General features: G+C 39.4%; 1 protein-coding gene across 7 annotated transcripts in view; it reads right to left on the bottom strand.

The window, feature by feature from the left end:
- The window catches only part of krz (beta-arrestin protein kurtz), a 711,169-nt gene that overhangs the window by 22,257 nt on the left and 671,120 nt on the right, over positions 1 to 17,792 (bottom strand). For 5 of the 7 annotated variants that reach the window (XM_067152142.2, XM_067152143.2, XM_068229021.1 and 2 more), the window contains 3 exons: positions 15,360 to 15,444; positions 12,194 to 12,266; positions 3,280 to 3,423 (listed from right to left, as the gene is read on the bottom strand). In XM_067152142.2, the coding sequence (XP_067008243.1) occupies positions 3,280 to 3,423; positions 12,194 to 12,266; positions 15,360 to 15,444 (302 nt within the window). Of the gene's footprint in view, positions 1 to 3,279; positions 3,424 to 7,342; positions 7,487 to 12,193; positions 12,267 to 15,359; positions 15,445 to 17,792 lie in introns of all 7 variants that reach the window. The other 2 variants (XM_067152141.2, XM_067152144.2) reach the window with 1 other exon arrangement.

The raw sequence follows: 17,792 nt of genomic DNA, 5'->3' as shown, positions 1-17,792 counted from the left end.
TAAGAAATTCAACAGAATTGAATGTCAGATTGGTGATACAAAGCTAGAACAGGTCGATAATTTCAAGTATTTAGGTTGTGTGTTCTCCCAGGATGGTAATATAGTAAGTGAGATTGAATCAAGGTGTCGTAAAGCTAATGCAGTGAGCTCGCAGTTGCGATCAGCAGTATTCTGTAAGAAGGAAGTGAGCTCCCAGACGAAACTATCTTTACATCGGTCTGTTTTCAGACCAACTTTGCTTTATGGGAGCGAAAGCTGGGTGGACTCAGGAAATGTTATTCATAAGTTAGAAGTAACAGACATGAAAGTAGCAAGAATGATTGCTGGTACAAACAGGTGGGAACAGTGGCAGGAGGGTACTCGGAATGAAGAGATAAAGGCTAATTTAGGAATGAACTCGATGGATGAAGCTGTACGCATAAACCGGCTTCTGTGGTGGGGTCATGTGAGGCGAATGGAGGAGGATAGGTTACCTAGGAGAATAATGGACTCTGCTATGGAGGGTAAGAGAAGTAGAGGTAGACCAAGACGACGATGGTTAGACTCGGTTTCTAACGATTTAAAGATAAGAGGTGTAGAACTAAATGAGGCCACAACACTAGTTGCAAATCGAGGATTGTGGCGATGTTTAGTAAATTCACAGAGGCTTGCAGACTGAACGCTGAAAGGCATAACAGTTTATAATGATAATGTATGTATGTATGTATGTATGTATGTATGTATGTATGTATGTATGTATGTATGTATGTATGTATGTATGTATAACTAAAGACTTAATAGGCGAGTGCAATGCATGAACTGACTAGTGTAGCCTTGTGAAATGTTCAGGAAGTGAATGATCAACACAAAAAGGCAGCATATAACTATCTTCATTCCAAAATATTAGTATGGATTATTGAAGAGTTTGCTACACTGAATTAAAAACTATACGGGTTTTTATAAACATGTAGATAAGAACACCAGTCTCTTAGAAATATTTGTTTCCTGTATTTTGACATCTTGTTAGAAAGTACATCATCAAATAGCATTTTCGATCATTTGTAAGATTTAACCCTACAACTGTGGTCGGTTCTCCTGGAAAATAGTGCAGTATTTTATTAAGTGTGAACATCTCTCACAGAGACTGTCGCTAAATTCAAACTCAGTTATGTGGTCAGTCATCAAATGGCACAGATTTCAAATTGTGGAGCTGCAGAGTGTTTCATCTTTCATTCTGAAAGTCTTTCAGGAACAAATGATTCGGGAAGAAGTACTTTCATCACTTCTGAGCACCGAGAAGCAACTTCATTGACAACTCTGAAAATTAATTTTTGAAGATTTAACAGATAGTAGATGACCAAATGTGACTGATTATTGTGTCAAAATGGATAAAAAGGCAAATTGTGTTGACTGTTATGAGAATCTTCACCACAATACAGGAAAAGATAAGAAATAGAGCTAAAAAAATAAGATGAAGACCATGTACTAAATTTGTACCCAAAAATACTGTGTCAAGCTATATATGTTTCCTTTTTATTATTTCTTCGAGATGTAACAAGAAATACTGAAAACTGTTGCATGATTAAGTAGGACAATGGTTCCAACAATCATGTTTTAAAATAATTTATATATTGAAAATATCACTATGTGTGTAGAATGTATTAGTACTGTATTTTCCTTAAACCAAATAATTTTATTTTAATTTTTATATGATTACAAAATTTTTGTTATTTATTTTGCTATATCTATATAGAAGAGACTTTCAGATTTCTATTGATGTATAGTATGAGTATGTTAGGATTAAGTTCTGCATGGACAATATTTTCTGTTATACAGCGTGTTGTGGAAAAATTGTCCGATTGATGACATTTGGCCTCGTATAGGTCTTTCTAGTTGATGCCCATGGGCCTAGGTGTGCGTTAGTGATTGATGATGAAGTAGGGAGAGGATGAAACCTGGTGTCAGCAGACAGCCTACTCATATCGATGAACATGAGAGGGTGTGCTTAAGGCTTTATGTCGCCATCTGACGGATGAATCAACATCCAATAGTATCATATGCCCTCAGTCCACATGGACAATGTGAAGAGGTCTGGAACTGAACCCAGGCTTTTGGCATGTGATATAGTGATTAGAAATTGTGTAACAGTACCTCTCCTACCCTCGCACAGTGGGATATTTGGCCGATTTGATGAATCTTACTGTATAAAGGGCACTAGGAAAGTTTTGCAATACACAAAAGCGGTTGGCTGGACACCCCTGTCATGGTGAGTGATGAAAAATGGGGTGAAAACCGGTCTAGAAGACAGCAAGGTGCGACCTTCACACCAGTTGTTACCAAGCAGTGGGATTGAAAGCAAATGAATATGGCGCAATTATCCGCTACAATTTTGCTCGTGGATTAACTGTTGACCAGTGCCTGGAGGAAATGACTCCTGTGCTGGGGAAAGACTGTCCACATCGGACAACAATTTTCCGCTGGTACAAAGAGTTCCAGAGGGGAAATTTTGGGGTTGAAGACGATCCTCATTCTGGGGGGCCGTCTGAATCAGTCACTGAGGAAAACATTGAAGCTCTGAGGAAAATGTTGCAGCAAGAGAGGTGGTTGATATATCAGCAGGTAGAAGAGATCCTCCTCATCCCTGCACCAGCTATTCATTCAGTTCTACACGACCATCTCCATGTTACAAAGGTTTGTTCCCTTTGGGTGCCCCATTCACTTTCAGAGGAATAAAGGGCACGTCGAGTGAAATGGTGCCGAAAAATGCTACAACAGTTTGAAAATGGGACTTCGAGTAACGTCAATAGCATCGTTACAGGTGACAAAACTTGGCTTTATTATAACAATGTCCTAACAAAATCCCAGAACAAGGTGAGGCTGTTTGAAAATGTTCAGAAACCTATAAATATTCTTGTAAATGTTTACTGTTTTTTGTTGCAGTAACACTAATAGCTTTTCTGTATCTTGTAAAGGTACATAAATGAAATGTAACAAAAATGTAAATGATGTGAACCTTACTCAAATTATGTTCCTTCCACAATTACAATTATTTATGTTGAATGTAAGAGAATGAGTTGTTAGGAAATAATGTTTTAGAACAGGATGGCAGGAGAAGCATGCTTGGTCAAAACACTGGACATCACCCAAAAGGCATTACCCTGGAACCGAGTCCATGCTTAGCATTCTCCTTTCATTAAATCCCTCGGCATCAAGGTACTTTCCTGAAGTTCCCTGGAAGTTGGTGCCATAACGTACGAGCAAGAGGTAAGGAAGCAGCCCTGAGTGACCTGTCCAACTTACAGAGTGCTGGAGGCTAGGTTCGTGTCCTCGTGTTTTAACTGGCCGTCAAGTGCCAGGCCCCACTTGTCCTTGTTATTGGCTAGCAGGGGAGTCATCACGAACACTTTGCTCAATGTGAAGCCAGGTCCGATGGGACATCCCTCTCTGGGTAACAACACACAGAAACACACAGTCAAACACACGCAGCATAAGGAGCCGCAAGGCTGTCGCACAGGGCCTCCAACTAGTACAGTGCTTCAGACAACAACATGTCCTGTATTTCAATCAGTATCAAGCTGGAAAATGGAAAAAATCCAGAAAGGCAAACCATTTTTGAGGCAAAATCAAAACAGAAACACACATCAGATAAAAACTTCACCAGTGCAAGCAGAAGAAGAGGTCAGTATGTTTCCGTGATGTGCTACTCTACCATGTGTGCGTCCGTCATGACATTACCTCAGTAAATTATTTTTCCTTTGTATTTTAATTTTTTCCACCTTGACAATGTTGTTTATAATTTGTCTTGGACAGCTTCTTGTACTTCAGTCATAGTGATATGGTAGTGATTACTCTCCTTGTCTAACACAGTCTCAAAAACTGAGTTATATGCACAGAGATAGGGCATTGAAAAGGAAAACATGGGAAATAAACATGATAGGCAAGTGCAGGAAGAGGCGGCAAGAGAGAGCGAGTGAGGGGACAAGGGCAAACATGAAACAAGAAAGGACAAGGACAACTTCCACATTAATGAACGTAGGTTTCAGTGGCCCATTGTATTAAAATGAAGAAATAAATGTGCTAACTGGATTAAAGCCACTAATATACACTGAACTCTCGATTAACCAGGATAATGTAGGGTTAAGGCTTCCCGGGTAAGTAAAATCGCGGTTAACTCACTAAAAGTTAAAAATAGAACATATGTACTGAAAGTACAGTTAAAATGATAATAAATGAGGTAATAAATGATACTACTGTACTGTTTTTTTATTAACTTATCCAATATGTTGCAGTAAAAGTAGCACTTAGTATAATTAATTAACGGAAAAATAAACAGCACTTTCTGTTGAAACTAATAAGGCAAAGAAAAATATTCAGACTACCTAACTTCAAGGTCGCACCACCCCTGCTACTATTACGACTCGGCAATATTATTCCAACCCTTTGTAATTCTGTATTACTGTAACTCCTAATAATAATAATAATAATAATAATAATAATAATAATATACGTCCCACTAACTACTTTTTTGGGTCTTCGGAGACGCCGAGGTGCCGGAATTTATTCCCGCAGGAGTTCTTTTACGTGCCAGTAAATCTACCGACACAAGGCTGACATATTTGAGCACCTTCAAATACCATTGGACTGAGCCAGGATCGAACCTGCCAAGTTGGGGTCAGTAGGCCAGCACCTCAACCGTCTGAACCACTCAACCCGGTGCACTGTAACTCCTAACACTCGTGCTCTTTTAGTGTTTCTGATATCGCAGTTAAGCCACAACGCGGTTGATCCGATTACCGTAAATCGAGAGCTGAGTGTATATTTAATAAAGTCGAGCTTTCTGCCAAATAGCATTGATCTTCATCGGGGCATCCGACAGTGAGCAGAGACATTCTTTGAAGGAACGTGAAAGTCACAACCGTAGCATCCACGGCCTCCCCACTTACCAGACTCAGGGTTTGTTGCGCTGTGCTGTGGTGCTATATACTCCAGAAATACATGCGCAACACCACCATGACGCAGCGGGACGCACTCAAGAAACTGTCAACAGAGGGCGGTGAATCAGTAACTTCCCTCCCAACCACCACAGCACAGCGCGATGATCCTTGAATCCAGTTAGTGGGGAAGCCGTGGATAGTACGGTCGTGACTTCCACGTTCCTTTGAAGAATTTCCCTGCTCACTGTCAGAGGCATACCTTCACGTGCCCTGATGAAGCCCAATGCAATTTGGCAGAAAGCTCGGCTTCATTAAATATATACAAGTGGCTTTAATCCAGTTAGCACATTCATTTCTTTATTTTAATACAACCTCCACATCTTTATACACTGCCTTCTTCAAATACATAGATGGGCTCAACAATCCCGATGAGCTTGTTCCTGCTTCCCAGCTTCATCAATGGGGGCGGGCATCAACAATCATTGAGGGGCCATCTTAATAGACATTCGGTCTAGACGTGGGAAGTATAGGATAGAAAGAAAGCTGGATAAAAACAGGAAAAGGGAAGAGTCATAAGGTAAACATTGATACAGGTGGTAAAAGACTAACCCAGAAGTAACACAAGTAATGGTTGAGAAGAAACAAAAGTTCAGTAGAAGAACCGGGACTGATAAGGAGAAAACTCATCTATTTGAAGAAGGCAGTGTACGAAGATGTGCACATTGTTTTTGGTCCTTTTGTGTTTTCACGTTTACCCTTTTCTCCTCTTTCTACTGCCCCTTCTTCCCGCGCTGACCCGTCCTCATGTGTATCACGTTGTGTCTTCCGTATGTTCCTATCTCTTTATACAGGGTGGTCAGAAACAATATGAACCGAGCATATGAGCGTTAGAGCGTTGGTCATACTGGTAAATATGAGAGCAAGTCAATAAGTATCTGCAATTTTGCTCTAATTGTCTTCAGGTTTGCTTTACGGCACTGTGTGCTCACCAGCCACTAGATGGTACCGTTGTCTATGTCTCTGGTAGGTTTCAGCATTATCAGATTAGTACAGCGTGCACTGTTGCGATGTCAAGAAGGCCGCGCCACTCTCTGTTTGCACCAAGGAAGAACAGAGTTCTGTAATCTGTTTTTTGTGGTCTGAGGGTGTAACAGGAGCGGAAATAATTGGATCAGTCCCTCGTCTGCTATTCAGGATCATATCATGCACTTGTTCAATATTGGCAGCAGTTACAGCTCCAGATGGATGCCAGGATCTTTCCTCATCCTTCACGCTCATGCGACGCCTTTGGAACTGTTCAATCCACTGGGAAACACTTTGTGTGGTAAAACATTGTCCCCGTATTGTGCAGAAAGTCTTCTATGAATTTCCGCTCCTGGTACACCCTCATACCACAAAAAACGGATTACGGAACGCTCTTCTTCCTTGGTGCATCCAGAGAGTGGCGCATCCATCTTTATGTCCCAACAGTGCAAGCTGTACTGATCTGATAATGCTGAAGCCTACCACAGACGTAGACAACGGTGCCATCTAGCAACTGCTGAGCACACAATGCCATAGAGCCAACCTAAAGACAATTAGAGCAAAATTGCAGGTACTTATTGACTTGCCTATGTAATTTGAAAAAATAACGTCAATATCTCATGCTGTTGTCATTTCATCAGCTGCTGAAGTTAGCCAATCAGATCACTTAGCGGGCAAAATTCAAATAGGCTTTACAAGGCAGTGTTGCTAAATTTCCACGTGGCTTGGTCGGGTTTGAGAGCCTTGTTGAGAAATGAGCATCAAACACTAACACACCGTGAGTTTCAGCCAATGCCACCATAGCGTGCTTGCTATGGGCTGAGACTTGTTCAAGTCCCTCCCCTGGAGAAGTTTATTTCTTCCATTGGTGCTCTCAAGGCAGTCATACACTATGTGCAAATTTTGCAACACCGCCTCTCAAAGTCTATCTGAAGTTGCCCATGAAACGATCTGATTGGCTAACTTCAGCAGGTGATAAAATGACAACGGCGCGAGATATCTAATTACCGGTATTATTTTCCCAATTATTTATCAGTATGACCAACACTCCAACACTCATCTATCCCATTCATGTTGTTTCCAACTATCCTGTATATGACTTGATTTAACACTTGGCAGTGCCTCTTCATGACTTAGTTTTTAAAACTGGATATTGTGTATTTAGCAACATAAATTACTTGGACAAGAGGAGAGCATAAGACACTTTCTAGCTTTAAAGTCATCCTAGACACAGAGCAGATCTAGAATCAAATCAGATATCCTCATGCACTATGACATGTACAAGATGTTTGTTGGTTAAAAGGATTAACCCCCTTCCCTGCAGCAAATGAAATTCAGCCGAAGCACTGCACTAGTACGTTCTCCGCCCGGGTGCCACAGCCGTGCCGGCAACACCGTCGACTCACATGGTGGACGACGCCAGGTTCGTGTCCTCGTGTTTAAGCTGACCGTCGAGAGCGAGACCTCGCTTGTCCTTGTTGTTGGCCAGCAGCGGCCGCACGGAGTACACTTTGGACAGAGTGAAGCCGGGCGCCACGGGACATCCTGCTCTGCAAGGAACACATTTACTCTCCTGGCCATGGAAAACTGTTCACTTTAACTGCAGGAAACATTTTCAGCAACTAGTTGTAGCTTCCCATAGCCAGAAAGAACAAATAAAAATCTCTCCCACCATCAGCCAACTTGGATAAAACCTGTAAAAAAACTTCACAATAACAAGGTACAATAGAATCACTGATGAACGCTGGACATCACTGAAGATCACACCAGGCATTAAAAGACTGCAATATGAGTCAAATTTTAGATTTTCAAGAGAGATCAAACAGAAATTGTATTATAATGTTAAAAAAATATTAACAAATAAATACCAATGTTAAAAATAGACAGACAACATATGAGGAATTGTAAAATTAAAGGGCAACTTAACACAGAGCGATGTGCATCCACAGACTGACCTAGGCCAGGGATGGCGAACCTATGACACGCGAACACGACATCTGCGACACGTCAGGTAACATATTAACATATCTGAATGTTTTTAACATGTAATAAATAGGTCATAAATCTAGCAACATAGAATATTTTAATATTACGCTTTAATACAGAAATATGTTTCAATTAATTATATGGCCATATTTCTTACAATGTGTTAGATTAAAGGAAAAAATACACCTTATTATTAAAATTGACCTGTTTTTAAAAATGTGATTTTCAGTGATGTAAGCAAAATAAAATCATGTAACATTCAGTCTAATGGATTTGTATGCAATGCGAACTAGTACCTAAATGTGAAGTCAGGTGATGGGTTTCATGAAGATTTTAAACGAAAATAATCAATGGCACACTAGACAGTAAAAGTAATAACCAAGATCTTAATTGACACACTGGTTGGTAAAGGTTTGCCATCCCTGATGCCACACCTTAACAATATGATGATTATGATGATGATGATGATGATGATTCTTTGAGTCTTCCTGGGAAAAGGGGTGGGCAGACATGAGATGAGGTTCACATGTGACATGTGACCAAAACCCCAGTTTGTACATTAGTGTGTGCTTCAAGAAGTACCACACACTGTTTGACTATAAGTGATAAGTACTGATAAAGTCTGGGTAAGAAACATTTTCAGCTTCGTAAATGAAATTATTTTCTCCTGTTAAATAATGACAGGGGTGTGAGAAGTCATTTTTGACAAAATAAATCAGAATGGAATTTGAACTGGAGTGGAAATGCCATAATATTAATGAAGAAGAACTTAGCGACATTGATCAGTAGTTGGGATGTGCATCTTCCAGTTCATAGTCACTTCTCGAAGTGCTCTAGTAAAACAGAAATAAAGGAAATATTATGATGAATGTTTGTATTATAGATTTGTGCTTTCAAGTTGTCGACAACCTATAACAGTTAACCTCACTGTTTAGATATTTAGATGTTCCCTTGAACGGATTTACATATAGAGATGGGCCAATGGTAACTGTGCAATCGTGTGATGTGAGAGGTCTCCACTAGGGCTGATCGGTAAAACATACGTTAAGATTTCAGTGAGCCAATATCCATCAGAACTAGCAGCCGGCTGCTGTCTTGCCACGCATAGCTTCTCCGCACGTCCCGTTCCTTACTATCCCCACCCCCACATATGACTCCCTAAAGTTGTGTTATACCACAAGGACAGCAAGATCGTCGGACGTACAGTAGAGTCTCGATTATCCGACTTAAACGCTACCTGGAGTACGTCGGATCACCGAAAATGTCGGATAATACGGAATAACTTTGAAAACGAACTAAGACAAACAGGAAGGCTGTACTGTATTACGTAGTATGTCTTACGGGACTCTATTTATTGACTTGCTAATTCATTTGTACAGTAGATGTAATACTCTTTTCTTACTACGCCTGTAGCCAGGTGCAGACGTCTCGGCTTGGGCTGCAAGAGTTTTGATGTCAGCATCTTGAAATTCAGCCCAGTCTCATCACAATTAAAAATCTGATCACCGGTTAATTCTTCAGCAAGGATTATTTATTGAAATTGTGTTTTAAATTTCACAACCACATCGGATTTAGCTGACAGTTTTTCTTCACAGATATTAAGCTGCCCAATGCCGTACTGTTTTTCCCACCAATCAAGTCACCCAGCACTGGCAGTAAAATTAGGGTCCCTTTATTAAACTCCTTCTGGATATACACCGCCATTTCTTGCAGAATGGGGCTAGATATTGGCAGGCCCTTTTCCTGGTTTTTAGTGAACCAAAGAAATGGTGCTTCACTTACTTTTTCGTACTCACATTTTTCATTGTTTTTCTCTGCTCTGGTAGAGCACCACTTTTCAATTTATTCCCTCGTATGTTTCCAGTCTCCCACTGTAACACGTCCAACGCCATAATCTGCAGCCATTTTTTGGAGAGTTTCCCCTTTATCCAGTTTCCCCTTTATCCAGTCTCTTTAACCCACTCTACTTGTCTTCCACAGAAACAATCACTTTCTTACGTTTACTCGCCATACTCCAGAGGATATGAAAACTATGACATCTGCACCGAACCAATACTAAATTGAACAATCCTACCGCATGACTGCCACAGTCGCACCCTCCACACCCCGCGTCCCAGAATTGCATCCACCTAAAGTTCAAATTAAGCCTACCAGTGTCGGATAACACGGAGTGTCGGATAAGCGAAGGTCGGTTCAGCGAGACTCTACTGTAATTTGGAATATTTGAATACCGTAATAAAGAATGAATGAACAAAAAAAATGATTGCAACAAAACACACAAATTAATACCAAATCAAATGTCGTGATCACCATTACATTCAAACTGGTCAAGAAATGACCTTATCCCAACATTGTTTGACATTAGTTTATGTTTTATGGCATGACAGAGAAAATCTAGCACGAACTGTGAAAAACCAAACGAGAAAAATTGTGCACAACTTATTCAAAACTCCAAACATAATGAGTTTTAAAAAGTTTATACATAAACTTTAAAATAAGTTTGCCAGTTTTAATGTTATACAAACAGCCCCCTTATTTTCAACTTTACTTACAAAGTGCTTAGACACTCCTGTTGCTTCTGAATTCTTGCTAGAACTGATTGCAATGGTATAGTGAGGCCCTCTTCGGCTTCTTTTTCCATGAACTTAGTCACTTTATAAATTATCTCCCTTGCTTGTGCACGCAGCTTCTCGTTTTTTTAACTTTTGAGTTCACAGGAGGCATTTTTTAAAACTAATATTGCAGTCACTAAATCTATACTAAATGACTTTACATCTCACACCGGCTCAATGGCTAAATGGTTAGCGTGCTGGCCTTTGGTCACAGGGGTCCCAGGTTTGATTCCCGGCAGGGTCGGGAATTTTAACCATAATTGGTTAATTTCGCTGACACTGGGGCTGGGTGAACTGTATGTGTCGTCTTCATCCTCATCCCAACGCCCAGGTCGCCTACGAGCGTCAAATCAAAAGAGCTGTATCTGCCGAGCCGAACTTGTTCTCGGACATTCCCGGCACTAAAAGCCATATGCCGTTTCATACTATCGCCTATTGTAACATAAGAGAGAAACGTCATAGTCTTCCAGGTTGGCTATAAATAGCTGTATTTAATATTGTTACATAAATACTGAATACATCCTACCTATTTTCCTTTCGGCTACAAATGAACCTTTATTAATATTATCAGTAAATCAGGATGAACAAATTTCACTTCCACATCTCCACCCTGGAGCTCCCATGGATAAGGGTGTCTGAAGAATTAGTCTAGCAACATTAAATATTACTATACAATACATCTCTTTCTATATTTTCTTATCCAGATTAATGGAAAAGGAAGACTGGTGAAAGAAAATTTTCCGGAGAGTTGGGCCAAAAACAATCCTACATCCCTTTCTCATCATCATCATCCATTCTCTATTCCAGCAGGCCGGATGTGGGAATAAGCAAACCTCCTCCTGAGGCTCGTACTGTTACTATTGAAACCAATTCCTCTTTTTCCTCTTCTGCTTACTTGCTATGCCTAACACAGTCTAAGGTTTATTTTGTCAGCCTTTAGTAGTACCCTGCTTAATTTACAAGACAGCAGATGGGGTAAAAATGGAAATGGCGCATGGCTTTCAGTGCCAGGGGTGTCCGAGGACATGTTTAGCTCGCCAGGTACAGGTCTTTTGATTTGACGGCCACAGGCGACCAGCGCATCATGAGGATGAAATTTCGTTAAAAAGAGGGAAGACACCAGACTTACCACCAACAATACAATGCCTCATCCTGCAACTGCACCAAGCTACAATTATCAGGCATGGTGAAGTCATTTGTTTGTCAACAAGCGCCGGCTCGTTCTCGGATAGTGTTCTACTGTGAGATGAAAACAATAACAGAAGCCAGCACAGTAATCTATCAAGAGACGTACTGAAGTAGAAAAGACTGTAGCGGAGGGACTTGGCTATTCCACATATGTGCAGAAACAGTCTCTTTCTTTGATCAGTTGTCACCCTTGCACATTTACCGTAGCCCATCTCTAACTGCTACACTTCACATGTCCCTTGAAACAATACATCCAGACTATTCTGGTAAGTTAAATGATTAGAAGCCAGAGAAATTAAACAAAGAAGAAAATTATCGAACAAATTGCAGGATCAACACAGCCTACCCAGCCAGGCAGCTGTGCAGTCAAGGTCACTGATGGTAACTAATGCTCTGACTAGTATAAACTAATAAATACCAGAAACTAAATAACTTACAAATTATACAATACTCAATTACAAGAATACTCACTCGCTCTCTACTTCCGCTACTGTACACTTGTACTGGGCTGTTGAGAAGAGGCAGATGTCAGCAAACTGTCGCACTGTAAAACAACAACCAGAATAATAACTTCCGAATACAAACACTGAGCACACTCTAGTATGGGAAAATCAGCATCAAACATTGTACACCTCGTCCAATGATCTGGTCTTTCGTAATAAAATAATTGTCTTATAGTTTAATAAAAATTGGTCCAATATATGTATTACCAGTAAACTTGCATTGTTCTGCTTTGCAACGAGGGAGACAAGCAGAGTTTAGAGCAACTTATAGTGAAAGTTATGAACAATTCTGAAAGCAGAGAAGTGCACCCTTTATTGACACAATGCAGATAAACCTTGGTACATTAACTAACCAAGAAATCTCTCCTTTACTTCTGTCATGCTCGTACTCAGGCCCTCAGAAATTTTCTGCCAATCACTTCTTGTGTCAGGAGTAAATTTAAATTATTAGTCTGGCAACAAGGAAAGAGAGAAACAAAGATGTTAGAAAGGAAGTCAGAATAGAAAACCTAAATGAGAGAACTGATAGGAATAAACTAAGAGAATTTGGACATGTAAAGAGGTTAAGAGGAAAAATGAACACCAAACCAGATGATGGAGATGAAGTTCAAGGGAAAGAGAGCAATGGGGAGAACTAGGACAAGGTGGATCTATTCACTAAAGAGGAATGCAAACAGAAGACTGAAATGGGACAAAATGCATGAGGAGAAATTATGATGATGGTGGTGATGAACCATCTAGCAACAGGCCTGTCTTGCCAGGGTTACCTGCTACAGGATCGGGTAGAACGTACTGCCAGCGACTGAACACTGAGTGTTGGGTGTTGGTAAATAACCTGCCTCTCGATAGGGGCCAGTGTCTATGGGCGGAGGAGCCTCTTTAGTTAGATGCTGATCTTCCAGTGGAAGAAATGCCACTGTAATCCAACAGGCAATGTCTCTGTTCAAACCAAATAAAATAATAAGTGAGTTATTTCACTTTTTCAATACAAATTAAATAGTGTTTATTAATTAAACATTTAATGGGACTAGTTTTGACCTATTTAAAGGTCATCTTAAGCCATATCGCGTGTAGAAAAAAGTATTTGAAACAGTTGTTTTAAAGATGAAGAATTGTTTATAGAATTTCTTGAAAATACATTTGTTGTAAGAAATTAGTTCACTTAGCTGTAGGAATATACAAGAAGAAGTAGTCTTAAATATTCTTTATTGTATTCAAAACGTAGATACAATTCAAAATTCACAGTCTTGATGAGATGTGGAAATGGGCATATATGCATAATGTTGTTGTGGTACAGGAGAAGAAATCATGATATTCGCAGTGATAAGAAGAATATCATGACTTCTACTCCTCTACCACAACAACACTATGCATATATGCCCCCATTTCCACGTCTCATCAAGACTGAATTTTGAATTGTATCTACGTTCTTGAATACTACGAAGAATATTTTAAGACTTCTTCTTCTTCTTGTATATTCCTACAGCTAAGTGAACTAATTTCTTACAACAAATGTGTTTCCAGGAAATTCTATAAACAATTTTTCAGTGTCAAACTTATAGGTTTTAAGACCATCTTTAAAACAACTGTGTTTCAAATACTTTGTTCTACACATGATATGGCTGAAGATGACCATTAAATAGGTCGGAACTAGTCCCATTAAATGTTTAATTAATAAATACAATTTAATTTGCATTGAAAAGGTGGAATAACTCACTTATTATTTTATTTGGTTTAATCAAAATTCAATACGGACCCATAAAATGAAATTCATTTCTCTAAACGTCTCTGTTCTCCACGTTAGAGGAAGCCTCACTGAAATCTGGCAAGTGGGTACAAAGTGCCTTTAGGTGTGGTGAGCAGAATGTAACAACAGCCTATATGAAGCACCAAAATGGATCAGAACAAAGATCTATGGCGTACCACAGAAGCAACATGCTTCACGTGTGTTTCCAGGGAGGTGCAAGAAGTGGATGGAGGTCAATGATCCACAGCCTGACCCAGAAGCTCCCTGGATGAAGATAGGTCAAATTCTACTATACATCCTTTTCTGTATTTTCTTATCCTGCTTCATGGAAAAGTAGAGTTGGTGAATTGTCAGTTTTTGTGATAGCTGGGTCAAAAACTATCCATTTCCATATCCATTTCTCATCAATGCCCACACCAACAATTCTATATGTCCAGCAGGCCAGATATGGGAATGAGCAAACCACCTCTCAAGGCTCGTTCCCTCTCCTTTCCCTCTTCTGCTGATTTGCTATGCTCAACACAGTTGAAGGTTTATTTCATCAGGGTGAACTCCCTTAGCCTTTACTAGTTCCCTATTTCATCTACAAGGCAGCAGATGGGTTATGGAATGCCTCATCCACCAATTGCACCATTCTGAAGGTCTGTTAACAACCAGATCAGTTGGACCAAGGTCGCCATTGGTCGTGGCATGACAGGCAGAGCTAAACCTCCCATTTACTGGGCCCAGGCTGGCACAATCCCATATCCCTTTCTATACATATTTCCTTATCTAGCATAAGGGATGAGTAAGAATGCTAATGAGTCCACTTTTTCTAAGAAACAAACAAAACCTCATGGTGTCACAATACTGATTGCCTGCAGATTACAAGGCGATATGTGGTCAGCACAACAAATGTTCTCAGCCGTTATTCTTGGTTTGCTAAGCTGGGGCCATTATCTTACCCTCAGAGGGCCCCTTATTGTTTTCACATAGGCTGAGTGGACCTCGTACCAGCCCCGAGATGCAGGTAAAAATCCCTGATGTAGTTGGGAATTGAACCGGAGACCTCCAGGAAAGAGGCATGCTCACTATACCTAGACCCCACACTCCTTTCTTCACATCCAGCTAAGGAAAAGGAAGTTTGATAAAACTCTGCTTTTCCCGTAATTTGTCATTTTCAGAAATCTAGGTAGACGGAATGCACTGACCATGCATCAGGTTGTGATCTGCACACCTTCGTCCAGTGGTCACTGTGTAGGTAGGTCAAGGCCCGTTAGGGCTGTAACACCATAGAATTTTGTATGGTTTGGTCTGATTTGGCTTGGCATGACAGGTGAGCAAAACACTTTGGTTTAATGTACGTAATGAAAAATGTTCTCATAATTTCTCAAAGTGTGTTACATACCTGACACTTTGATCTTCTTGACTGTCCTATTTGAATTATTAGCTATGTGAACATTGACTGCTATGTTCTCTCCATGGTGGTATAACTGAAACATAAAAACACATATTTACATTTTATACATAAATTACAAAGTTTCAATATTGTTGACACAAGTGGGTCAGAAATAAAAACAGAAAATTTAATGTATTCAAAAACCTATGAAAGAATCTACCTAATAATTGTTGAGTCTCGAAATACCATTATGTGACAATGTTGAAGGTAAAAATACTGACTCTCAGCACATGGGTCACTTAGAACCAAAATCTGTTGACATAGTTCATGCAGTACAGAACCTTAGATGACAGAACCTCTCTGGTCAGAGTTCTAAGCTGAAATATTATCACATAGTGGTTTTTCTAGGCACAATGATGAAATAACAAATACAATGAGTTACTAGGCTAACATGCTAATAGACTGGCAAACTCTCCAAGATGAATGGATTACGGGGAAAGGTTGATGGAAGAAAAAGTGAAAAGGCATGTACAAGGCAGATTTTCCTGAAAACCAATATCAGCACTATGCTTCAGTCACAATAGCGATGCACTGAAACACAGACAGATATGCCACATTTTTTAATAAAAAGTACCAACTATTAAAAAATTCCTAATGAAAGAGGACCATGATAATTTCAGTTTGTGTTCCCCTTTGTCTCCACATTTTCAACTTTAGCAGTAGAGTGCCTGAGAGGTTTCAGACTACAAATTCTCCTAATCTAACTTTATGATGATGTCACACATAAAAATATTAATTCAGACGAAGAGTTTTTACTTTATAAAACTGCAAAACTATTGCTATGAAGAAAGCCATTTGTTCCACTGCAATCAGATGTAAACCAAGGGCGCTATAAGTAACAAATGATTTTAACAAATCAAAAACCAAGAGAAACTGCAATGCCTGGCTACTGCTACGTAAATATCAAATGCAGGCTGTGTGTACCATCATTTCTCAAAGTGGAAGTCCTTACGGACACAGTAGTTGCATGCAATTCACAAGAAGAAATTAAGAAAATTGTGACGTATAATTTCAAGGTCTGCTTGAACCGAACTTGTCTATAAAAATACTGCATTGGATTGTACTGACTGCTCACAAACTCAATAAACAATAAATTGATGTCAGACTACCTAAAAATGAAATGATTAATCAATTTTTCAAGTTTGAAATATTTGTTTCTGTTTTATGAGCTGGAGCAAGGTGTTGGAAACCGTACAGAGCTGAAGGAAAATTACATTCATACCAATTAGTAGCAGTCAGCAACACTGCAATCCTGCTAATGGTGTGTTTTATATAAGCTTCTAACTTTTACAAAACAAATAATAAACTTTAGACATGTCTTCCAGAAGCCTATTTGCATTTACAGAAATCAATGTTAAACAAAATCACTAATAAAAATGTCCAAGATTTTATATTTCTGAAATTTTATCGAATCTTGCTTTTTTCCACTGCCTCATTTCTTCAATTCTGCTTTCAAATAAGTTACTGTCATCGCACCTGAGTGTATTATTCTCTTATCTTTCACAATATTAGCAGAAGAAAAAATTAAAGACAAATCTGAATTGCAAAACACATACCATCTATTAAGATTACACAGCCTAGCAGGCAAGTCTGATGTAACACATCCTATTATGCAAAAACCTGTAGAGTTTGAGGCAGTCAGATCATGATGATACATTGTGTATTTATACAGCAAAGATAATATGATAGCATGATGTACAAAAAAAAAAACACAAACACAGGTCGGAGCATGCAAAGAACTAAAAGAGTGATAGAGAATGTAACAGCCATGCAGAGAAGAAGAATAAAAGAGAAAGAACTGCCTGCCGGCCTGGTATAATACTGGAAAATGGCTTAACTCAGCATTTAAGATCAGGAACAGCAATGTGGCACACTAACCTATATATTATTTGATTTGTATACAGTGGCATAGCAATATTAAGGGTACAAAACAGGATATGTCACATTTCTCTGTTAATATCAATCATTACTGATCTGCATTTAGGGCAGTTGCCTAGGTGGAAGATTCCCTATCTGTTGTTTTCCTAGCCTTTTCTTAAATGACTGCAAAGAAAATGGAAATTCATTAACAAATATTTACCTCAATTTGTTCTCTTGAATTTAAACTTAATCTTTATGCCTTTCAGGGTTCAGTCTGTAAGCCTCTGTGAATTTAATAAACATCGCCACAATCCCCTATTTACAACTAGTGCTGCGGCTTCATCTTTAAATCGTAAGAAACCGAGTCTAACCATCGTTGTCTTCGTCTTCCTCTATTTCTCTTACCATCCATAACAGAGTCCATTGTTCTCCTAGGTAACCTATCCTCCTCCCTTTGCCTCACATGACCCCAATACCGAAGCCGGTTTATGCGTACAGCTTCATTTATAGAGTTAATTCCTA

This window comes from Anabrus simplex, chromosome 8 (genome assembly GCF_040414725.1).
Source record: "Anabrus simplex isolate iqAnaSimp1 chromosome 8, ASM4041472v1, whole genome shotgun sequence".
Classification (NCBI taxonomy): domain Eukaryota; kingdom Metazoa; phylum Arthropoda; class Insecta; order Orthoptera; family Tettigoniidae; genus Anabrus; species Anabrus simplex.
The sequence above is the reverse complement of the archived record's forward strand: the minus strand, read 5'-3'. Positions and strand labels throughout refer to the sequence as shown.